General features: G+C 42.8%; 1 protein-coding gene across 1 annotated transcript in view; it reads right to left on the bottom strand.

Moving 5' to 3' along the window:
* Nucleotides 1–618: 618 nt before the first annotated feature.
* LOC145401973 (lysosomal alpha-glucosidase-like) overlaps nucleotides 619–25,551 on the bottom strand; it is a 33,018-nt gene continuing 8,085 nt past the window's right edge. The window contains exons 5-8 of the mRNA XM_080274077.1: nucleotides 11,154–11,311; nucleotides 4,182–4,324; nucleotides 1,697–1,870; nucleotides 619–733 (exon numbers count right to left, since the gene is read on the bottom strand). Of these exons, the coding sequence (XP_080130203.1) occupies nucleotides 619–733; nucleotides 1,697–1,870; nucleotides 4,182–4,324; nucleotides 11,154–11,311 (590 nt within the window). The remainder of the gene's footprint in view (nucleotides 734–1,696; nucleotides 1,871–4,181; nucleotides 4,325–11,153; nucleotides 11,312–25,551) is intronic.

The raw sequence follows: 25,551 nt of genomic DNA on the forward strand, positions 1-25,551 counted from the left end.
AAAAATTCTCAGAAATCGTGAAATGAGGACAGATATATTGATGCATATGATACATCGGTAATGCGATATTTCAAGAGCCAGACCTCCCCATGGATTCCAGGGTAGGAGGTTCAGCGCCCTCTCAGAAATAAAAACGATCAGAAACACGGGAAAGTGAACACATGGCTTAAAACGAAATCGGCATACATCTCGCAGGATTGGCAGAGAAGTTGCCATGTTTTTACTGAATGCATAGAAAACCTGAACATCTAGTTTAGTATTATTGCCAGTAGTAGTAGTAGTAGTAGTTGTTGTTGTTGTTGTTGTTGTTGTTGTAGTAGTAGTAGTAGTAGTAGCAGTAGTAATAGTAATAGTCGTGGTGGTAGCAGTATGCATATGTGCCTAATTTCATACACATTTTCTCAATATTACCAAGAGGATTTACATCACGCGAAGGCTGTGTAGAGTTTGTTATCAATTATTTATATTTATGCACGCAATATAAAGTACTTTTTAATTGTCGTATTTAAACTATTCTCTCTCTCTCTCTCTCTCTTTGAATCTATATGTAACACTCACACCTCTCGGAGTGTATATCTGTTCAATACCACCACGACAATAGTAGTACACTGGTGAGCTCTAACAACTGTCCTCTAGGTTGCCATGACTACCAGTGACGCCACAACATGAGTACCTTTTCATTGCCTCTGGGATGACTGGGGGAAGGATAAAGTGGATCTGTTGTTGGGAGTTTCTACAAATGGGGAAGAGTCATGGGATTCAGATGTTTTTTTTATCAGTGCTGGAGGAATATAATACTTATCATATTTAGGGACTTTTCTTTTATCATTGTTAGGCATTTTTTCGAACGCTAGAATTATGCCCATCGACTGCACGCGAGACAAAGGCATATAACCACAATGGGATAATATCTAAGGAGAGGAGGATCAGTGACTACCATCTCTTTATCCTTTTCTGTTTTTTTCCTAAGTAATACAAGGCTTTATAGCAGCCGCTTATTAGTTTTCACTGGAGTTTTATTCGCTTTATATTCTGGTTCTACTTCCCTCCCCCCCCTCACTCTCTCTCTCTCTCTCTCTCTCTCTCTCTCTCTCTCTCTCTCTCTCCCTGAATAACAGAACCTAGCTAAAGTCATTATGATCCGCTATGGTGAGAGTGGACTGGCTTGATATTTAATAGTCTCAGGTTCAGGTCCTGGAGGTAATGTGTATTTTCGGCTACTGTCCCTTGCTCTTTACTCTTCTACATCTTCTCACTCATTCCCACTCTTTCCCTCTTTTTTCCACACTCACTCACTCCCTCCAGCACCCTCCTTCTCCCTCCCACTCCCACTCCTTAAGGCCCGTCTCTTCCTCTTCCACTCCCCCATTCACTTTCCCCCACTCTCACGGTTCCCTCTCTTCCCCCAGCTCCCAATCTCTCTCCATCACTTTCCCACATCCTCCCCTTAAACTTCCTACTGTGGGAAGTACGTGTCTCTCCCTTCCACTCTCTTTTACACTCCCTTCCACACCCTCCATCTCACACTTGCACCCTCCCACTTAATCCCTCTCCCTACCACTTCCTGAAACACCCTCCCATTCCTTCCTACACCCTTCATGTTTCACTCCTTCTCACTTCCTACTTTTTACTAGTCATTTCTCCTTGCTCCTCTTTTCTCCCATTTTCCAGCGCTTTCCCACACCCTACCACTAACTGTCCTACACCCTCTCCAACACCGCCACTCACCGTATAGTAATCAAACCAGTTGTCCTGTGGGAAGTACACCTGCCTCTCCACCTGCCCCTCCTCCAGCACGGGCGACACCATGAACCCGGACCCCCACAGGAACTGGTCGTCGATGCCAAGGGTGCGGCGGTCACGGGGGAACCTGCAGTGGGAATGGCAATGGTGGGAATAACTGAAATGGTGGAAGTAAGTAATGGTGGGGAATGGGTGATGGAAACTGAACTAGGAGAAATGGGAGAGGATATGTTTCGTCAGTATGGAAGTGGTGATGTAATTTTGTTTCGTCCATTCACCCTATTCTCTCTCTCTCTCTCTCTCTCTCTCTCTCTCTCTCTCTCTTACACATTACATCTGCCTTCACCATCTGTAAATTTTCAGTACTTGCCTCACTTCTGTTCACCTCCATCACCTCAGCCAAGCCTCTACCACAACTTCTGCTCCCGCCACCGTCTTCTCTTCGTTTCCACCCGTATTCATCCTTCCTCCTATATTCATTCTTCCTCCAAAACTGCGTCCTACAGTTTTCCTTTTTGCGTCCTTCTTCCCACAACAGTTCCTTCGTCATTTTCTCCCTCCTCCTTCTCCCACTATCCGTACCATTTTCATAGATCTCATTTTAGCCACCCCGCCGTATCTTTTCCAATGTACTCCCTTTATCCTACCCTAAAACACACACACACACACACACACACACACACACACACGAGTTAATACAAATTCTCTCTCTCTCTCTCTCTCTCTCTCTCTCTCTCTCACACACACACACACACACACACACACACACACACACACACACACACACGACCAAATAACACACCATTCACCTTCCATCATACAGGTCACCACCCTCGAAAAACTCGTTCGTCGTATACAGTAGAGTGAATAGAAGTGTGTGTGTGTGTGTGTGTGTGTGTGTGTTTACGGAGAATGAATAAAAGTGTATATGAATGGCTATATCAGGAAGTGTAGAGGTGTACGTTTTCAACACTGTGGTTTCCCCTAACACTGTCGAGTTTGTTGATCTGAAAAAAATATATATATATTTGGGTCAGGTATTTTATTGATGTGTGGTATGATGCAAGTATAGATGAGGAAGTGTCTCTCTCTCTCTCTCTCTCTCTCTCTCTCTCTCTCTCTCTCTCTCTCTCTCTCTCTCGTGTAGGTACGGAGGCGGGAGTAGGCGGTATGTGTATTTATATTAAAATGGTTGGGTCTCACTTTTCTCTTCCTCATTCCCTATCCTTCACCTTCCTCTCCCGTTTTCCCTCTCTCCATTTTTTTTTCCTCTCTTTTTTCTCATTTTCTTTTGCATCTTTTCTCTTGCTTTCATCACAACAATGGCTTCTTAAGATTATGCACTTGCCACCTACAGACGATTATATTCAACTCAGGAGAAAATTGTCGAACTGGTGGAGTCTCAAATAGCATTCATTAACCCCTTCACTACAAGAGTTAATTCCTAAATAAAGTCGTCTGCGGGTAACAATTATAAAACGAAAAACATGTACGGGCTGAAGAGGCAACCTAATTTTCCAGCTACGCACGTTTATCACGCTATAACACACTGTTTTCGAGATATCGCAGTGATGAGGTTGAAAACAAATACAAGAATATGTGAATCGTACACCAGGCAACACTGAATATTGTGTACATCATCGCATAGCACTAACAAGGCACGACTATAATGAGAGAACAGAACACGTGTTGCTCATAATCACTTTTTCTGAAGCTGTAATGTTTGAAAAGAAAATACCTTAACTAATTTTCTTTGAATTTAAAGCATTAGGCGTATTCTTAAAACTCTTTTTTGTTATCTTCAATGAATGTGCTTTTTTCACTCCTGTTTGATGTCATAACTTTTTTTTTTTTCATAATTTAAACATTCACAGTTCTTTCGACTTTAAACATTTGCCACATTAAATATCGGCCGTTAAGTGGCATCTTAAAACATAAAGGGAAATCTGTTACCAATCCAGTAATGGATGTGGTATATTTGCTACTCTGCGCTATAAATGTACCCTATAATTTATTTACAAAAACAATAATATTCACACACACACACACACACACACACACACACACACACACACACACACACACACTAATAATAATAATAATAATAATAATAATAATAACAAAAACAGATGAACAGATAGATGGACTGATAGAAAGATAGATAGATAAAGCTTCACATAGCGTCAAGACATCCTTTTAGCATTCATAATTATGCTATACTCTGAAAGCTGTACAATGACGCATTTAATGCTCCCCCGTATAAATATCCCATTATGTCTTTAAGTACAAAACAGCAAACGTAAGAACAAATCAGATGACTTTAACAAAAATGGAGGTCAGCACAAAAAGACTGATCCACCCCCAGCATCTGAAGGAGGTTCTCATGAAACATCTAAGTAACAGTCCAAAACACCTGGCGGATGTAAATAATAACTCACTCGTGGTGGAGGGGCCTGACCACGGTGAAGCCCTCCACGTGTGCTAGGTAGAAGAGTGTGTACAGGTAGGGTAGGAGGCGGTAACGAATCTCTAGAGCAGCTTTAGAGGCGTTACCCACTGTTTCTGGCCACATCCCTGGGTCCTGCGGGATAATGAAGGGTTGTGATTTATTTACATAGCATTCATAGAAATGCAGCCTGCATCATGACACGATAATCTACAAACCACGCAAAGCGTCTTTAGAGCCTTTACGTATTGTGTCTGGCCACATCTTTGGGTCCTGAGGAGCAAAGCAAAGTGTTAACACTCTCAGGTTCACATGACTCACTCTTAGCTAATTAAAATTGTCTGGTGTCAGCTGAAGTAAAACAGTAGAGCTGTTCCGACCATGCAAAGATTAACCCTTTCACAATCATCCACGTAATAATGTAATAGAATTTTACGGTCAGTTTAACGCTGTCTGGTGAATATTTTAATATTTTGCCAGTTTCACCCCCACATTTATCTGCATTAGCTTCCATCATGCATCACTTTCTAACTGTTTGCTCTGTGCTATATGCAGGTCATGCTCGCGGCTAGTTCTGTACAGGAAACTTGTTTAGAAGCAGATCATGACATTCCCAATGGCTGTTTAGCATATTAGGGACAACAAACAGTCCTCGAGATAAGTGCGCTAAAGAAGCAAATACCGCATGCATGACAACTGAACCCGCAGCTTCTGGTGTCTCTTGTGACTCTGGAATGGGATGGAAAAAGTGCCGATTGTTGTATTTTGTGCAACTTACGTCACTTGAACTTATTAGAATCTCTCTCTCTCTCTCTCTCTCTCTCTCTCTCTCTCTCGAGCAATTTATACAAATTTGGCGGAACATCCGACACTGAAAACTGGCCCTTGAAAACATTTGCCACGACACCTGCGTCAGATTCCGTGATAGGGTTAATGGTAACGGTGTTAATGCTCTTACAGGAGGTTCCGGTACTATCAACTGAATAAAACCATCTGGCGCTCATCAGTTCTGAGTATACCTTATCAATGCTACTGTCTTCTCATTCTTCATCCTTTCATCGCCCACTTCGCTTCTGCTACTGACACATTCTCGGATTATTTTTTCCTTGTGCACCACCCAGCCAGTAATGTTTACAGTCGCTCTGCCATCGTCATTCCCATACATCATTTCTTCATCTTCCCCATCTTTCATTTCTGTTCTTAATATTCTTCCACTTTCCTCTTCATTTATCTTTTTTTTTTTTTCCTATTTTCATTCCTTTATATTCACACTTTTTTCTTACTAATTAAATGCACTGGAAATTTTAGATAATCGTTGAACTGAAAACCATAGAAAACGTACAGCATTATATTACTTCGCAGAAGGTAGCTGGTTTAAGATAATTTTCTTTTTTTAATGCAAGGAAGAAGGAACCAAAGGCCAGAAGCCCACAAAATGTTCCCTTCAAGAAAAAACAAAACAAAAATAAAATTACAGCCAAATTCAAGATCCATTCCATTGAAGATGCCTGGACACACTGCGTTTGAAAGACAGAGACCACAGGCAGCAGGAAATACAGACAGAGGGAGACAGTCCCAGAGATGACGATAATAAGAAGAAAAAAAAAATGGTTAAAAATACGAAAGTAATTAAGATATGAAAGAAAAGTCAGTCGTCCATTTGAACACCAGTTTTTAGTGTGTCCTCATTGGTCACTGATGAATTTTGTTGCATGTCATATTTTCAATGCCGTAGTGTTCCATCAAAGCAATTGTTGTTAGTCCATTTTCACACACACACACACACACACACACACACACACACACACACACACACACACAATATCACAAACAATATTTTGAAAGAGTTCATCTAAAACCAATATACCCAACAACTATAAATTATTAAAACACACACACACACACACACACACACACACACACACACACACACACACAATATCATAAACAATATTTTGAAAGAGTCCATCTAAAACCAATATATCCAACAACTATAATTTATTAAAACACACACACACACACACACACACACACACACACACACACACACACACACACTAGCTACAACAAACCAGTCCAAAACAGAAACTCTAAATCAACCACACCTATCCACTTAACGACACCCAGCCACACCACCACACCCAACCAAACTACCACACCACGACTCTCAACCACAGTAAAACACCCGATTACACTCTGCAGCTCGACCACACATAACTCTACAACCACATCCAGCTACACTTATCCACACCCAATCACACTGTTACTCGACGACACCCGACCATACAACCACACCCAACCATACAACCACACCCAAGCACTCCATCACACCCAATCACACTCAGTTACTCGACCACATCCAACCATACACCACACCCAACCATACAACCATACCTAAGCATACAACCACACCCAGCCACGCCATTACACCCATCCACACCACCACACCCAGCCACATCACCAAACCCATCCACACCACCACAACCATCCACACCACTACACCCATCCACTTCACCACACCCATAAATTTCACAACACACTTCCACACCACCACACCCATCCGCGCCACCACACCCATCCACTCCACCACACCTATCCATTTCACCGCACCCATCAACACCACCAAGCTCAACCACACCACCACACTACTGTACTACCACACTACCACGCCACCACACCCAACCGCGTCACCACGCCCTACCACGCCCAACCACGCCATCACACTACTATACCACCACATCCAACCACGCTACCACACTCCACTATAGCACCACATCCAACCACGCTACCACACCCAACCACGCCACCACACCCATCCACATCATCACACCCAACCACATCACCAAACCCATCCACACCACCACAACCATCCACACCACTACACCCAACCACGCCATCAAGCCCAACCACATCACACACCCATCCACACCACCACACCCAACCACACCACCACACCCAACCACAACACCACACTCAGCCATACCAACACAACTATCCACATCAACATACCCAACCACACCAGCATACTCATCCACACCAACACATTCATCCACACCACCACACCGATCCATCTCACCACGTCCATCCATCTCACCACATCCATCCATCTCACCACACCCGTCCATCTCACCACACCCGTCCACTCACCCAAACCACCATACCACACCATAACCATACCCATCCACGCCACCACACCCAACCACACCACCACAATCATTCACACCATCCTTTGCGTTAACACCACCACGACACACCCAGCCACATCTTTATGCCCAACATCACCACCACACCCAAACACATCACCACTCCATCATACTTAACCACACCACAACACCCAACCACATCACCACACCCAACCACAGCACCACACCCAATCACAGCACCACACCCATCAACAACACACAACCACACCGCCATACCCAACCACACCACCACACCCATCCACACCACAAAACTTAATCGCATCACCACCACCACACCATCACACCCAACCAAACCATCAAACCTATACATATTACCATACCACCACACCCTACCTCATCACCACAACCAACCACACCACCCAGCCTTCATGCTGGTCAGACCGCTCCGCTCTGCTGCATTCTCTATTTAGCCAAGTGTTTATTTTTGCTTTATTTTTGCCATAAATTTGTGTTATATTTACCTGGGCATGTGGGGAGGATGAAGGATGACAAGTGGGTGCGGAAGGTGAGAGGTGTGAACACTGAGAGTAGAGTTGAGTAAGACAGACCGAACAGGACTTAGGACAAGGTCATAAATTGTGACCTCAGGAATAATGGACAGAACAGAGACGCCGCTAAAGATCGAGCAGCGTGCAGGGTCTCTATTAGGTGACCAAGGCTGAAGCATTCAAGCATGCTGGAGCGTTTATGAAATAAACGAAAACGAATTTGTCTGATACTTTTCTTGTGATAGCGTTTCTGTTATGTGAGTGTCACATCTTATTGTCTAACTGGTTTAAAAAAAAGTGAATACAAAGTATCAAAACTCTGCTTACTGTGTGTGTGTATTGCTACTGTGTTCAACTACACGGCATCAGTTTGAATGGGGGAATACATACAGTACTTATCGAGTATGTAACTGGCTTTGTTTCCTTGTGTAGCCTACTTTTCTATGGGTGAGTGTTGACTGGTATAGCTCTTGTTCTTACAGCTTTACTGGTACGAGTATATAGTGTTGTCTTTTATAAACTGGTTTCTTTACCCTGTAAAGTTTCATCTTTTGTCTTAATTCCCATTATTTCTCTGGTTTCCCGCCTGAGGGTCGAAAGTAAATACCTTGTGACAATCTTAAATTTTTAAAAATTATATTCATCTTAGTGTTCACAGTAACTTCGATAATACGGTGTTAATGTAGCGTATCCTTACTGTATTAGATCTTCATTGTTCTAATTTAAATGATACTTCAAATGATGAGAGATCAGACCGTATTTTAAGGTAAAGTTGTCATTCTAAATAATCGATTAGTCACTGTTTACAGGATGATGCTCAGTTTGCCAATATCCGTAACAGCTTTCATCAACAGCCAACCTGGTTTGCAGATGACGGCCTACACTTGATTGTGACTGGTTTAGTGCACTTTGGCCGTCTCTTGAATAATACAGTGCTTTTTTTTTTTCAGGAAAGAAAGAATAACGCTCAAGACAAACAGCAGAATCAATTCAAACTATAAAGGTAAGCCAGGTTTTCCACACTTCTCCTATCTGAAACCTGAATGCGTTAAATTTTGTACTTGTAAACACAAGACTCAAGCATTAACTGTTTCTATGGCGCGAATGGCATGACCAAATCACGGTTGAATACTGAATAAAGAGTCTTTTTAGTAGAATATGATAAGCCAGTTTATGTTGTATTTAGCAGCTAGTGATAGAAACAGGAAGATATGTGGCGTTTTTTGCAATTAAATCTAAAGTGTCTTTGTGCAGTATTAACTAAAAAACCATTAGTCGATGATATTGACACAATTTACATTCAACTTTGAAATTAATCACACCGTAAGATGATGCTTGGGCTTATTTATTGTCCTCCAGAACGGCAGTGTCAAACTGACATGAAGCTGTTTGAATGACCTGCTGATACTGAATGCGAACTGCTGCAATGTTGGGATGTTTAAAATTACCTATACTAAGATGGAGGAATCGTTATTCTCACACAACATGTTAGAACTGTACACTAACATGCAAGAAAGGTCGCTACATCAGTTAGTACAATGGCTAACGTGTTGAGGAAATAACTTGGATTTAATCTTAGCAACATCAGATAATTAGCCGATAAAATCTTTGCAGGTAATGAAAGTAGTACTCATGACCACTGTATGATCATATTTGATCCAAATTTCAGTAATAACTTCGTAAAGCCCAATTACGAGAAGTTCCAGACTACTGTACAAGTATGCTTACCTTCAAAAATCAAAAGTAATTATAGGTGGCTGCAAATGGAATTTGATTACTCGAACAACAAAATGTCAATGACGCACCGAAAATGTTTTATCAAAGTCTTACTAAAGCTGCAAGGTATTTGCACCAATGTGTAACAGAGTTCCTGCAAAGTTGTTAATTAAGCCTCATTGCTGGAACAGCTGTATTAAGAACAATAATGATGCAGAGAAACTTACCAAAACTACAGTAACAAACAATCAAAAGGGTAAACCTAAACATCATAATCTTCATCAAAACGCTAAAAATGAATCAAACAAAAAATGAAAACCTCGACTTCCTTACTAAAAGCATTAGTAAATTAATCCCTAAAGAACTCTTCCACTGTATAAGAAGCAAAAAGACATTAACTCCAGCTTTAGGCCCACTGGCTTTAGCAAACAAAGAGCATATAGCGTGGAACCCAAGATGACCAAAGTTCTTAATGATCTGTTTTTATCCACATTTACTGTAGAAAATTAAAGCACTATTCCTTCGTCTTCCTCGCATGTGTAGATAATGGTGGCGAAATCAGTGACATTATGAGCAATGAAAGATGTACTATTTGCAACCAACAAACTTAAGAACAACAGCACACCTGGGCCAGTTAAGGTATCCCTATGATTGCAAAGAGGTAAAGAATGACATACTGAAGCCGTTACCTCAGAATTTAAACATATTAGGAGGATGTGGCATTGTAGCTAATGAACAGAAATTAGCAAATGTAGCTTGAATATTCGAGAAGGTATTAAAATCCAACATGGAAATTATTGTCAAGTTAACATCAGGCACGTTCAGGTTGTTAAAATTTATAAGCAGATACAAACTGGATAAGCACTTTTAAAAAATCATCAGAGACTCACAACACGAAAAACAGAACAATTGTTATGTACCAAGAACACTGGCTTGCAGAATGAAAACAAAGCTGTGATTAACAGGAAGGAGTCAGACTCGATGACTGACACTTAAATGCTGCTGGGTCCAATTTTGATTTTAATTTATATCAGTGATATTAAGGAAGGCTGCACTGTAAAACAACCGAATTTGTTGACGAGACAAAAACCGATAACAGAGGATACAACCAAACAACCTCAGAACATTCAGAGATCATGAAAACTGCTCAGCTGAGTTCTGATCTGGCGAATAGATTTTCTGGATAAAGCAGTTTTAAAAAATGAAAATAAAATGAAAAGGTCAATATTTACATAATACTGAACACAAAAATGTCAGCCAAGAAAAATATTTAGGAATAATCGCAACAAATAGGTTAAAACCAAGTGTACAGTGAACAGAGAACACCGCCACATTCATCCACATGTCCATATCCAACACCCCCGCAAAACCAACCGCACTATCACAACCACCCACAACCATTCACTTCGACATAGGCACTAGCAACCCACCACACCCTCACAACCAACCATTCCACCACACCTCTAAGTACATCCATCACATACTATATCACCGCAATCAACCACACCTCAACCAACCAACTACCTACATTCAGCCACCCAGACGCAATGTTCCCACCTGATCAACGTTGCCGATGGCGTTGTGGTTGCGGCTGTAAGGGTAAAACGACCCCAGCTGCATCCAGCGTTGACACAGCTCCTCCGTCGTGTTGCCAAAGAACCCACAGATGTCCGCACCCACGTAAGGCAGACCGAACAGGTTGAACTCCAGCATACCTGAGCACGGCACGACGAACCCTTAGATTAATGCCTGTCGACTGCAGGAGGGTCATTCAAGCAGCCAATTTCTATCTGTGTCATCTCAGTCTTTCTCTAGATTACAATCCACAACCATCAATGTTATATCAATATCCCCAGTTCACGGCACATAGTGCTATTTTCTATGACGGCTCCTTCACGAAGACTTTTTTTGTAGTTTATTCCTCCTATCTGCAATGAATTTCTACAGCTTACGAAGGATCTTTCATTCTGAAAGGGTTATTGAAGGTTATATCTCACTGCTTTATTTTGAAGTCTCTTAAAAAAATTAACAACATCACCTAAAGTCAGTGTATGAGGGGCAGATGATGGACAGGCGTGGAAGGGACAGATGTGTGAGGGGACAGGTGTGTAGGGGGACAGGTGTGGGGGGAAAGATATGTAAAGTGACGTCTATACGAGGGGGCAGGTTTGTGGGAGATGGAAGTGTGGGGAGACAGGTGTGTGTGGGTCAGGTGTGTGGGGGACAGGTGTGGGGAGGACAGGTGTTTGAGGGGAACAGGGGTGTGAGAGGACAGGTGTGTTACGGGAAGGTGTATTGGGAGATGGGTACACAGGAAAGTAAACGACAACAAACCTATTGGTTCTATCGTGACTGTTTGTCATAGGGAAGGTTAAAAAACGCCAAAACTATTCTGTGAATTGAAGAAAAACATAGGAAAGCAGGAAGACTCTTCCCCCTTCCCCCACCAAATCCTCCAGCCGAAGCCAGCAAGAAATAGTGAGGAAAAAACCTAGACACCGAAGAAAATCTGCAATGGAAATTTCATAGGAAAGAGGAAAAGGTAATTGTATTCTACACTATCTACCTGAACAAGCAAGTAACAGTAAGTCAACAGTAGGAATCGATGTTGTTTTGCGGTTGTGTCCTGCAACCTCTGAACAGCACAGTTATCTCCTCCAGGATCTAAAAACAAAATTATGTATACCACAAAAATGTATTGTTTGGAAGTAAAAATACTTTGCCGGGGGTAAGAAGATACATACATATTCAAGCAATTGTTAAAGATGAATAGTGTATCACAGTTTTCTGCACTGGAGAGGAATTTATTCCATATACTTACAACTCTACTGAAGGAGAAAAGCTTATGTGTAGCTTCGTGTGACTGGAATAGTTTGCCAATAATTTTAAGACCATTATCTCTAGTATAATTCAACCGATCTACTGTGAAGTATTAGCCTATCAGAAACCATATTACCATGTTTGAATAACTGGAACACCTGAACTGAATCGCCTCATAACCTGCTGTTAGTTAAGGTAGAGATAATCAGAGCTTCAAGCACTCTTCGTATGGTTCATTTCTCAATCTAGGTATCTTCTTTTTCACCCTCCACTGTAATCTCTCACGTTTTTCTCAATCTTTTTTCGTATTTCGGTTGCTAGAACTGGACACAATACTCTAAGTGAGGGCGTACAATGATGTGTATCTGATGAGATTATTTATTTTTAAATGTTCAGTAACCTTCTCCCTAATAATAGGCATGTTTCCAACAACTTGCAAATCACTGGCGTAAAACTTATTGGACAATAATTTTCTGGTTACGATTTGTTGCCCCATTTTAAATATCAGGGTTACATCTGCTAGCATCCGCTCATGAAGCACGTTACTACTTCATGATTTACTGAAGGAAGGAATAAACACTAGCACCAAGCCGTAATATAGCTATATGGCACTAACGTAATAGGACGCGGGGTTAATAATTATATTAAATGTATGATTTCAACTGCAGTAAGAAAAGTGATAATATTGGAAATATAAACAGTGGGAGAGTCGCCTAGGAAATCAGTAAGTCCATGGGGGCCGACGTAGTGAGGAAAGGAAGGGGAACGCTGCAAGACGTTGCTGGAATGTAGACGGCCAATCAAGAAAAAGATGACGGATAGTCACAGGGCAGTTACAGTGAGAGCAGGTGGCCTGAGGGTCATGTCTCATCAAATGACCATGAGTTTAGTCGGGTATGACCCAAGTGAATATGAGCAAGGATAGTCTCCCATCGACGATAAGGGCAGGTTAATGTGTGCCAGGGAAGAACAGAGGGTTTAACACTATTAAGTTTGTTATGAACCTGTTGGTTTCACGTGGATTGCCAATGATCATAGAAGGACGGGTCAGAAGAGGGAAACACTCAAAGGCAGGAATGGGGTAGAGGAAGGACCTAGAGGAGAAAGTAGCGAGTGTGCCAGTGAGTCAGCTTGCTCATTATCTGTAATCCCAATGTGGCTAGGAACCCAGCAAAAGCAAACTGACTTTTTTCGTACAGAAAGGTGAAACAGCCATCCTGAATTTGGGTGAATGGAGGATGAGAAGATGGCGTGGTGTGTAAGAAAGTGAGCTCACAGAGAGAATCGGAAAAGATAACAGAGATGGAGGAAGAGAACGTAAGAAGAGACTTCAGAGCAAAATGAATAACATACAGTTCTGTGGTGAGGACACTTGCAGTGGAGGGAAGTGTACTTTGGAAGGAGGAGTCAGGGAATACAATAGCAAGCCCAACAACAAGACAAATTTTAGAGCCATCAATAAAGATATGCGTCGCAGAAGAGTGACTGGACATGTGTTCGAGAAAAAGGGATCAAAGGGTATCTGGGAGAAAAAAAAGGACTTACAACAAGGAAGAAAAGAAGAGCAGTCCATCGCAGATGGCAGAAGCCAAGGTGGGAAGAAAACTGGACGTAGTGGAAGAATAGGATGAAAGGCAAAATCAATAGACTGAAGAAGGATGGGGACCCAAAGGGGGAGTGGAAGAAGGAGATAGGAGACCGAGTGAAAAGAGCGTTGGAGAAGGCTAGGAGGACGGAGTAACTTGTTTGTAGGGAGCTGAAGGAGACGTGTACAGGACCTGATAGTGGGAAGAGTATGACGATAAGAGGGGGGAGGGGGGAATGCTTGATTCAGCACAAAGACTTGTAGCGGAAGACGACCGAAAAGCACCAATAGCTAAACGACGACCAGTGTGATGAACAGAATCTAGCTTTGAAAGAGTGCCAGTGGAGGCAGAAGAATAAAATTGGACACCCATAATCGAGTATGGAAAGGATAAAGACAGTGAAGACGAAGTGTGATATGATCAGCACCCCATGAAAGGTGAGACGGCATTTGCACCAAAGACGATGAAGGGTAGAAGACTTGAGGGAAGAAATATGGGCATTCCAATTTAACCGAGAGTCAAATGTGAGGCCAAGAAATGTGGTAGAGGATCGGTAGGGAAGATGGATGTTATATAAGTACAGAGAAGGCTGTGATATGGTTCGTGAACGAGTAAACGTTACCGCATTAGGCTTAAAGGTAGAAAACGAAAATCATGAGTAGTAGCCCATGTGCAGGCAGCATAGATGGCGGACTGAAGAAGGGATTGGAGCCACGGCATCTGAATCTGCAGCGTAAATCGCTAAATCATCAACATACAAAAAGGCCGAAAAGAAGAGGGTAGAGAGAGACAATGTTATCTATAGCTATAAGAAAAAGGTTAGTACTAAGGACGCAACCTTGTGGGGCACCTTCATGCTGGGGAATGGCACGGGAAAGGTGGTCTCTGAGACGGACGTGAAAGGTTCGGAGGGAAAGAAAATTTGAAGAAAAACACCTATGTTACCATGTAGATCAAGGGAACGAAGACAACGAAGCATACAATACCTCCATGTCGTATCACAGGCCTTTTCTAAATGAATAACAAAAATGGTAATGACCGACTGGTGGAAAGAAAAAAGCATTCTGAATAAAATATTCGAGTCTGAGGAGAGGATCTAACGTGCTGCGTGCTTTACGATACGAGATACCCAAATGTAACGGGGAAAGAAGACTATGGAATTCAAGGTGCCACATGAGTCAAGTACTGACCATCTGTTCAAACAGTTTATATAAACAGCTTGTCAGGGCTATGGGACGGTAATCTTGAGGATGGTGTCCAGGTTTACCAGGTTTAAGAAACGGGAGGATGATCGCTATAAGCCATTTAGAAGGAAAGAAACCTTTAGTCCAAATTTATTATACAGGGCCAAGAGAATGGACATGGCTTGTGGGGAGAGATGTTTTAACATAGTGTAATGAACACCATCAAGTCCTTCACTTGTATTTTTACAGGATTTAAGTGAAAACGAAAATTCACGAAGAGAGAAAGAAGCGTTAGGAACTCCCTCAGCTAACAACGTAAAAGATATTGGTATGGATTCAGAACCAGATTTAAGGCGTTGAATTCTGGAGAGAGATGAGACCCACTACTAGTAAGACTAAAATAATTACCTAAGGCATCTGCAACTAAGGAAGCATCAGCCACAGACTGGCCATCAATATGAAGAACCAGGCCTTGGGGTGGGACATGTTTGCCTTATAATCTACGAAGTCGGGACCAAACTACTGCAACAGGTGTATTTAAGGAAACAGAAGAAACACAGTCTCTCCAACTAGAACGCTTAGTCTGATGGATGGTACGACGAAAAGCAGCGGAAGCTTGACGAAATATGAGGAGGCTATGAATCCGAGCAGGGGTGGCCTGTTTACGACGAAAACTTTTCCAGGCGGCACGTTTCACACAGAGAGACTGTGAACAAGTAGGAGTCCACCAGAAAACACGTGTGGCAGTAGACGGTCGCGTATCACGGGGAATGGCGGTGAGAGCAGCATTTAAAACCAGGAAGAGGAAGAAAGACAACATATACTGTGGAGACAAGAAAGACGAAGGAGGAAATGGGGGCAATGTAAGGGAAGAAAATAATTCTCAGTCAGCAGCATGGAGCTGACAACCGGGGGGACGACGAAGAGGATAGTAAGAGGCAAGATAGAGTTTAGGGGAAGTGATCACTTAAAAGATTGTCTTCTAATATCGACCAATAAAAATGGATAGAAGTTGATGGTGAGCAAAAGGACAGATCCAAACAAGAGAGGGAATGAGTACGGAGATCAGAGTGACTAGGGGTGCCAATGATAAGGATAAAAAGATCTTACGAACAAAGAAACCTGTAATAAGCGTCCTCTAGTGGTGATCACAGTCACCTCACAGGAAATGCCGGAATTGAAATCACCAAGAAGTACTGGAGGAGGAAGGGAATGAAGGAATGAGACAAAGTTAGGAAAATCAAGAGGGACAGAAGGACAGAAACAAAGAGCCAACAGTAATCCACTGACAGAGAAAGACACGAGCAGAAGTATGAGGGATAGAAGAAGAAATAGGAAGAGGCTCAAAGGGGATATCATTGCGGATATGGAGGGAATTATGAAGGAAGGGATCCAAGAAAAGTACAGCCAGGAATAGGAACCGCGAGAGTATAGAGAAAGGTTTCTTGAAGAGAGATAAGAAGAGGACTGTAGGAGGAAATAAGAAAACGAAGGTCCGTACAGTGGGTATGGAAGCCTCTAATATTCCACTGAAGAAGCGCCATTACTATGGAGAATAAAGTGCGAGAGAAGCGCAAATTGTTTACGGCGTTTAAAGACAGATTATCCAGGGGGCGTAAGTAAATCAGTTTAGAGAGAAACCTGTACTGTACACAGGAAAAATCATCTGATAAATTACCAATATGCTGGAAATCGAATCAGGGACTTTCAGGTGAGAGCCAGGCGGCATACCACTACACCACGACCAGGTAAAAGTTAACTCACGTTGTCACAATCTTGTAACCAACGTCCCTCCGCCCCCACTGTGGGCATCTACTTGCCCGAGTGCCAGGGGGTTAACTCATCCTCTTGATGCCCACAGTGGGGGCGGAGGGACGTTGGTTATAAGATTGTGACAACGTGAGTTAACTTTTACCTGGTCGTGGTATAGTGGAATGCTGCCTGGCTCTCACCTGAGAGTCCCTGGTTCGATTCCCAGCATATTGGTAATTTATCAGATAAATCAGTTAAGACAAGAAGGAACCGGGAAGATTGGGAGGGCGTAGTGATCACAGAGGAGGCGTGTGGTTGAATAGAGGAAGCGTGGGAAACAGAAGAGAAGGGAAGAGGAGGTGCAGGAGAGATTGAAAGAATGGGAGGGGAGGGTTCAGGAGATGCAGGAGGAATGGAAGTAGGAGTGAGTGGGGAAGGGGGTGAATGTATTTCCGCATTGACAGGGAAGAGGTATACAGTGAGGATAACTTATGATACTTTGCAGAGATTCTGCCTCCATAGGTGAGGACAAAGGTTGAGAGCGAGCTGGTGACATGGCATTATGGCGTTGTTGTTTGGAGAAGGGAGAACACGGGATAGGCTGGGCAGTAGAGGAAGGGGAAGAGAGACCAAGAATATGAGATGGAGAGGATTCAACAGCACGTTACGTTTGTTAGATCAGGGAGAAGGTGAGGGAGGAGAAAAACGGGAGTATACTGTTTGAGAAGGAGGTGGGGTGGAGGGAGCTGAACGAACAAGAGAGGGAAAGGAGGAATAGGAATCGGAAAGACAGGTAAGGATGACAAAAGAATTTGAGAGGTACAGAAGTAGAGACACTGGATGAGCTTGAAACCTGTGATATACGAGTTGGTCAGGTCACGTGTGCATATGCGATGCCAGGGGAGTGCCCCATGCGATGTGCTCGTCGACGGGCTTCTCGGAAGGTAAGCCCTGTTTTCCACTGGATATGGGACACTTCGGCTTCAAAAGTATAAGTAGAGCATTTATTGTAGAAGGCTGTATGGTGCCCCCCACAGTTCAGGCAGGACTGAAAGGTCGATACAGAAGTGGATACTGAGTGTCCAGCTTGTGAACAGTTGGAGCAAATAGCCTGTGACCGGCAGTACTCTGCTGGATATCCAAAACGCCATCAGGAAGTGCATTGACGAGGGTGAGGAATGTATTCTTTAACAGAGGTCTGTGTCTCCAATAATAACGGAAGAGGGATTATTTCGAGATTGAAACACTATTTTGGCGATGTTTGCTGGTTTTTGACGGGTGCTCGGGGAGGGATTTTGTAGCACAGAAGTGAAATGACCTGGTGATTTTGTTCAGAGAGAATGAGTTTGATGTCTTCTGTGCAGTCAATGAAGTTTCTATATCCAAAAGAAAAGAAAGAGGGGAGACGGACAGTGCCTGTTGCCAAATTCAACTGTACATCTGGAGAGACTGAGATCGGATTGCCTGATGGGTCAGCTAATGATACGACTTTCTGCTTGATCTGCATTTTGTACTTTGAGAAAACGAGATCCATTGGGTCGAACAGAGTATGTAATATTGGAATCTACCTGTCGTAATACTGAGAGGTGATGCGAGAGGTCATCTGTTTGGGAACTGATGTTAAAATACTGAGTCCAGGTGCGGGATCCAAAAAGAGAGGTGGTCAAGACAGGGTTAGTGAGTTGGGAAACAATATGAGGACGGGACGAGGATGCCGAAGAAACGGGACGATTAGGTGAAGGAGGAGGTGAAGGCAGGTAAGGTTCGAAAGTTACTATAGAAGATGAACAGGTAGATAAAGTTGTACACGGAAGGGACTGTAAGCGGGAGATGGTTCAGTTAAGCAGGATGGAACAGGTACAGAAACAGTGGAAAGAGCCAGAGAAGTACCAGGAAGAGAAGCCGGGGTCACCATCGGGGTCAAAACATAGGCAGAACTTGTGGAGAAAGAACCAGAAACAATTTCCTTAATTTCCTCTGGGAAGGAAAGGTTCACCATGACTGTTGGAAAGAAAGGGTTATCTGGATAGAACCCGGAGTCCAGAGGCCCGGTCAACGACCCAAGTAGGGATCAAGCTCCAAGCATGCACTTCCTACCCCACCCAAGAAGGGATAGTAACCCCTTGTGGGAGAGAAAACTCTCCCACCACTATGATGGGCCACCGGCTATTGGCTGACAGTCCTACCACTAAGCAACAGCATCCCCAGATCCGAAAGCTACAGCTCAGCAGCAGTTCCGCCTCTGTAGAGGTCCACACAATGGGGTGGTGCCGAACCACCATGATCTCTACAATTGGACAGACCAATAGCCCATGGGCACACTCTAATCCTTCCTGTAGCAACTTACTAAAGAATCTGATGAATGTGGAAAATTTCACTCTATTCAAAGCCAAAGACAGAATAGAGAGGATAGGAAAAAATGAATAAAGAAGCTACAGTAGAAGAAAAGAGCCTTGGAAAATTAACTGAGGCAGCGACATGGACCCAGGGAGAGGGGAGAAGGAAGAGCAGCGTGGAGAAGCAAGTGTGATATCCACCTAGCAACCAAACTTCCGCACACCGTGGAGTTCATTAAGTACTCTGCCATGGCTCCCCTACACATCAGGTCCCAATCGAAGTTTCCGAAGCCCCCCCCCTTCGACAACAACGACCAAGAAAACGGGAGGTCATAATTTATTTAACAGTTCAACTGATGGTTTTGATAATATTTCATTCTCTGCTTCCTTCAGTGTGCGCGGAAAATATTTTATCTGGCCCAGTGTTTTCATCACTTTTAAGTTTAGTGATGGCAAGTCGTACATCCTTCTCACTGACAGTAATGTAGCTAGTTATGTTGCAGTCGTCTAAGAACAGGAAAAGCTGCAGGAACAGAATCTGTATTTTTGGCTGTAAATAGGGAAAATACGCCGATAAATATATACGCACATTTACGTTAAATAATCATTTGTACTAGTGTTCCTTGCAAGCTTTTTTTTTTTTAGGATATGATAAAATGTTATTATAAAGAAAACACTAGGCTTACCACACAATATTGTAAGGCCAGCATGAATATAATATTTCGTCATTGGAATTCAAGGTCTTAATGAAAATGTCCTTCACAATAAGTATATTAATACATTATTACTGTTAAAACAATGGCTGCCACAATATAATGAAGGTAGCTAACTGAAATTAAACAGCGACAACAGTTTACCATCCTGCTCTGCCGCAACCACCCACGGCAGGCCGGTGACCAGTCCAGTCAGGGTGACCGACTGTCCCATTCCACAATCAAGGTGACCGCCTGTTCCATTCCATATCACCTAGGCATACGATACATTTCTATACTGAAACTAATTTTATTAGTTAGCGACCTCAATATGTCTCACATAATACAGAGAATGTTACTGTGAGGCGTAAGGTTAGCAGATTAAACCCTGCTTGACCCTCTAGAACAGTGATACAGCTCTATGCACTATTACTATTACAGCTTCTCTGATGTGCAACAGGGAACATTTGGTGGAAGGATATATCGATAATTTCCCAAACGATGAAATATAAACACTAACTCATTACTTTTACGAGTAGTTACATGTGTCGGATAAAAGTTATGTAAAGGCAAAACTAAAGTGACTGTTTTATCATCCCACAACCCTTCATCTTAAAACTTGTCTCACTAAAAATAAATTCGAGATATAATTCCCATGCATGTGGTTCATGATATTTTTGGTTGTTGGTGAACAAAATTACCATATCCATTGATATTACTCCCATTCCAGTCACCAGAACCAATAATTCCCTTAATGTGTGAAAATCAGCTGTCTTGTTGTAAGGCACTTTCTCATAACTACACTTGATAAAGTCATCACAAACTTTATGGTTGAATATGACCATACACTGATCACAAGTGCTAAACCTTCCCCCCACCCTAAAACTACAAACTTTTTTTTTTTTTATTTATACAAGGAAGTGGGCATGGAAGTGAAAAAGTTACTACATGACAGTATTGTGATACCAACTCTAACGTACGGAAGTGAAGCTTGGACATTGTTGGAAGGACACAAGTCAAGAGTGAGAGCAGTGGAAATGAGTTATTTAAGAGGAGCCTGTGGAGTCACATGGAGAGACAGGCTGACGAATGAGGATATAAAGGAGTGTTGTGGTGTGGATGTGGATGTGATAGGAAGCGTTATGAGGAACACACTGAGGTGGTTTGGCTATGTGGAGAGGATAGAGGGTGAAAGACTGACGAAGAGAGTGTATGTGAGTGAGGTGGAGGGGGGAAGAGGGAGGGGGAGGCCGAGGATGAGATGGAGGGATGGGGTGGAGAGGTATATGAGAGAGGGGGGTGTGAGTTGGGAGCAGGGCAGTGAAATGGCGGGGGACAGGGCGACTTGGAGGCGATTTGTTTGTGGCCACCCCAAACGGGATTGAGGCGTCTGGCAATAGATAGATAGATAGATAAGGAAGAAGAAATTAAAGCTAGAGACCCGCAAAATAGTTTCCTCAACGAAAAAAAAAACAAAAAAAAAAACAAGATAACAGACAGGCAAATTCAAGATCCTTTCATTTCGATACGCCTAAACACACTGCATCTGAAGAGCTGGAGGTCATAGGCAGAAGGAAATACAGACAGAGGAAGACAGTTCCAGAGCTGGCCTGTTGCATACATGAAGGACTCGGAGTAACGGTTAACTCTTGCATTAGTGAGTTGAAAATAAAGGGGATGAGAATTTGCTATATGCTAAACGGGTGCTACGCATCCTCCATAGTAGTGGAGAGATGCAAGCAGACAGGTCAGAGGAGCAGTGACCAGTGCAGTGGCGATACAAAAGAGATAAGATGCAACAGTAATGGCGAAGAGAGTGAGGTTGTTGCAGAGAGGTAGTAAAAGGAGTAGAGTTAATGAGACGAAAAGTCTTTGACTCCAACTTGTTGAGAAGGACTGTATGTGGGGCGACTCCCCATATGTGAGAGTTGTACTCCGCACAGAGACGAATTAGGCCCCTGTATAAAGTCAACAACTGTGCAGAGATAAAGAAGGCACGGAATCAGCTTAGCACAACTAATCTCTTAGATGCAGATTTTGCATAAGAGGTATTATTATGATCCATCGAAGATAAAGCCCGAAAAAATGAAACCCCAAGTATGTTCAAAGATGATGCAGATTTGAGGTGGATATTGTTAAAAATTAAAGGAAACTCCTGCGGAAGATTTTGACGAGTTGCAAAATGTAAGAACTGAGTTTTTGAGGCATTAAAAATAACATGACTACTTTTACCCCAATGAGCGATGTGAGTCAGACATTCGTTGTGCCAGAGTCTCATCCCTTGTTCATTGAAATCATTGCTGAGATGGATGCTGTGAGAACGAATGGCAAGGTAAAAGATGCAGTGATCACTGTATGAGTGAACAGGGTTAGATGCACAGCTCAAAAGGTCATTGATGAATAGAAGGGAGAGGGTTGGTGATGGGACAGAGCTCTAAGAAACACCACACTCACAGCTCTAAAAGAAAGGTGGCCGTCTACAACAGCAGCTATACAACGACCAGAGAGAAAGCTATAGATGAAGGCACAGATAGAAGGACAGAAACATCAAGAGGGCAGTTTGGAAATGAAAGCTGTATGACATACTCGATCGAAAACCATTGAGATGTTAAGTGCAATGGCAAAGCTTTCGCCAAAGTTGCGATAGGAGGATGAGAAGATTGTCTGTAGAGCATCCCTGGAGGAATCCATACTGACGATCGGAAGAAAGTCGTGATAGGAAAACCACTTTATTTTTTTTTTTATGAATTGATTCAAAAACTTTAGAACGATCAGGCGATAGTTAGAGGACTGGGAATGGTCACCCTTCTTTGCGACAGGCTGAATAAGAGCATAGTTCCAACAAAAACGTAAAGTACAAGTTGACAGACTAAGGTGAAAGAGTTTACTTAGGAAGGGCGTAAGTGCAGAAGCACAGTTCTCGACGACAACAGGAGGGATCCTATAGGCTCATATGCTTTGCTAATATTGAGGCCAGTGATGGCAGAAAGCACATCAAGAGAAGAAATTTTAATGTCAGCCATGAGGACATGAGGAAGTCAGACGAGGAAAGTGATGGAGGAACAACACTAGAATCGTCTAAGGTGAAACTGAAAGAGAAAGTCTGAGCGAAGAGTTCTGCTTTATCAGTAGAAGAAATTGCCACAGAGCCATCAAAGCAAAATAGAGGAGGGAAGGATGATGAAGTTAAGTTGTTTGAAATGTTTTTGGCAAGGTGCCAGAAGGAGTGGGAGGAACTTCAGTTGGAGAGTTCAGAGCATTTAGAAAGAATTAAATTATTTTCAGCAATGTGAAGAACAGACTTATCACGATTCCGGGCAGAAACATATGAGAGATGATATTCAGGTGTGGATTGGCTCCAGTACCTCTTGTAGGCCTTTTTTTTGTGGACATCACAGCCAGTATCAGGTAGAGCCAGGATTCCGGGAGCTTGAATGGTGAGTGAATGGAAACGCGTGGCCCATCGGATCAGGCAAATTTGGGCTGTCTGGACGTTGTTACTCCTCATCCTGCCCTAGGGTGGGAAAGGAGGTCTTGACGATAATGATTTGAACAAGTGCGATTAAACCATTTTTTTTTTTTTTTTAGCATTAGTCACAGGATAAGGGAAAGGAATATATGCTTATATGCCAGAGAGAATAACCTCCGTAATGCGTGAGATGCAATCACATGGCTCACGGCCATGGACTCAAAAATCATCCCAAGGAAAATCAAAGTACCGCTTGAGGGTCTACCAATCAGCATCTCCAAAGAGCCACTGCCATTGCTTCTTGGAAATGTCCACAGGTCTTACTGGAGCGATAGGGCAGGTTAAGGTGATAAGGCTGTGATCAGAGGAGTCCACTGGAGAGAAAAGATTAACAGCATAAACAAAGGAATTTGTTGTAAGGATGAGGTCAAGTTAGTTGGAACTCTCTCCAAGGCAGTCAGGGACACGGGTAGGGCAGCGCACACGTTGCTGTAGGTCATTAAGGAGAAAAAAGATGTAGTAGTGTTCATTTGGTGGATCAGTGATATGAGAGGAGAGCCAAACGTGGTGCTGAAAATGAAAATCGCCCAAAATAGAGAAATCAGAAAATGGAGAAGTTGATAGGATGTGTTCAGTCTTAGAAGTAAGATAGTCAAGATATTTTTCATTGTCAATAAAATAAGGGGATAAGTACACAGCACAGATATATTTAGTCAGAGAATGGCAGGATAGCTGAAGCCAGAGAGTAGAGTTTTCAGAAAATTCAAGTTCAGGAACTCGAGAGCAAAATATGTTGTTGCGTACATATAGACAACTGCCACCTTTGGCTTTGAAGTGAGTATAGAGAAAGTAGGAGGATCCAGAAATGAGTCTACTGTCAGTCACCTCAGACAGCCGTCTCTCGGTCAGGAAGAGATGGTGAAGTTAAGAGGAAGGGAGATGGTGTTCAACAGAGAGAAAATTAGAGGAAAGGGCACGAATGTTGCAGATATGAAGACGAAGTGAGTCAGACAGTGGTTCCAAGCATCTCTCTTGCCCGTCGCCGGGAGAGGGGCGGATGGTGGAGGTTTTTATGGTCCCCCCCTCCCCCGGACACTGAGGTTGGGTAATGAGATGCCTTTTTTTTTTTTTTTTTTTCTTAATTTTGAATAGGAAGTGTGGTATGTAATGTGCATGTAGTTTGATGTTGACTGTTAGAAGAACTTGCAAAGGAGAGTATGCTTGCCTACTCTATGTGTTACTGAAACTCTGAAAAAAGTTCAGCAGAGGGGTATGGTCAGAAACTAGCTCCAAGGGCTTACTACGGTAGTAAGTTTTCCGATGTGGCCAAAACCAAATCAAATACACTACCTCCTCGTGCTGGACGGTCTACCGGCGGAGAAAATTAACATTTTTGCAAGTTAGTGTACAAGTCCAACCTGTGTGTGAAGATAGGACTTCTACCCATTTCAAAATAGATACATTATTAAAATATCCAAAGATAACAGTATTTAGGGTGGTACATATTTCAATAGTTTGGTTGTAAATGTCATTGTCAGCGTTACTGGATTGTGTTGGTGAACGATTAACCATCCGTCCCCGCCCCGCAGGGAATCGAGTACGGTTATTGTTTTCGCTCGGTTTGTCTCTGTGTTTGTTTGTTTGTCTGTCTGTTAACAACTTTATGCGAAAACTACTGGTGGTATTTTGACTAAAATTACAGGGATGATGGGCTGTGACCTTCTGATCGCCTGAATAAATTTGGGGCCAAATTGGGCCCCGGCCCCGGCTGTAGGCCTAATTTTTTTTTTTTTTTTAATCGCTTTTTCGACATATATCCTTTCAAATTCGTCATATCGACATGAAACCAAAACTTATAGGTGCATCTTTTAAATCGACATCCTATAACATGCCCCATTACATCAGGGGGGTCACCCCCAGTTAGCGGTAGGGGGGTCAGTGTCAGGTGGGGCGGGCCTAAAATTTCTATCTATCTATTGCCAGACGCCTTAATCCCTTTTTATACAGGGTGGCCACAACCAAATCGCCTCCACGTCGCCCTTTCCCCCGCCATTTCACTGCCCTGCTCCCAGCTTACACCCCCCTCTCTCATATACCTCTCCACTCCATCCCTCCA

The sequence above is a fragment of the Coenobita brevimanus genome, chromosome 57, assembly GCF_032717465.1.
Source record: "Coenobita brevimanus isolate Jiangsu-jjx chromosome 57, ASM3271746v2, whole genome shotgun sequence".
In the NCBI taxonomy this organism is placed as follows: Eukaryota; Metazoa; Arthropoda; class Malacostraca; order Decapoda; family Coenobitidae; genus Coenobita; species Coenobita brevimanus.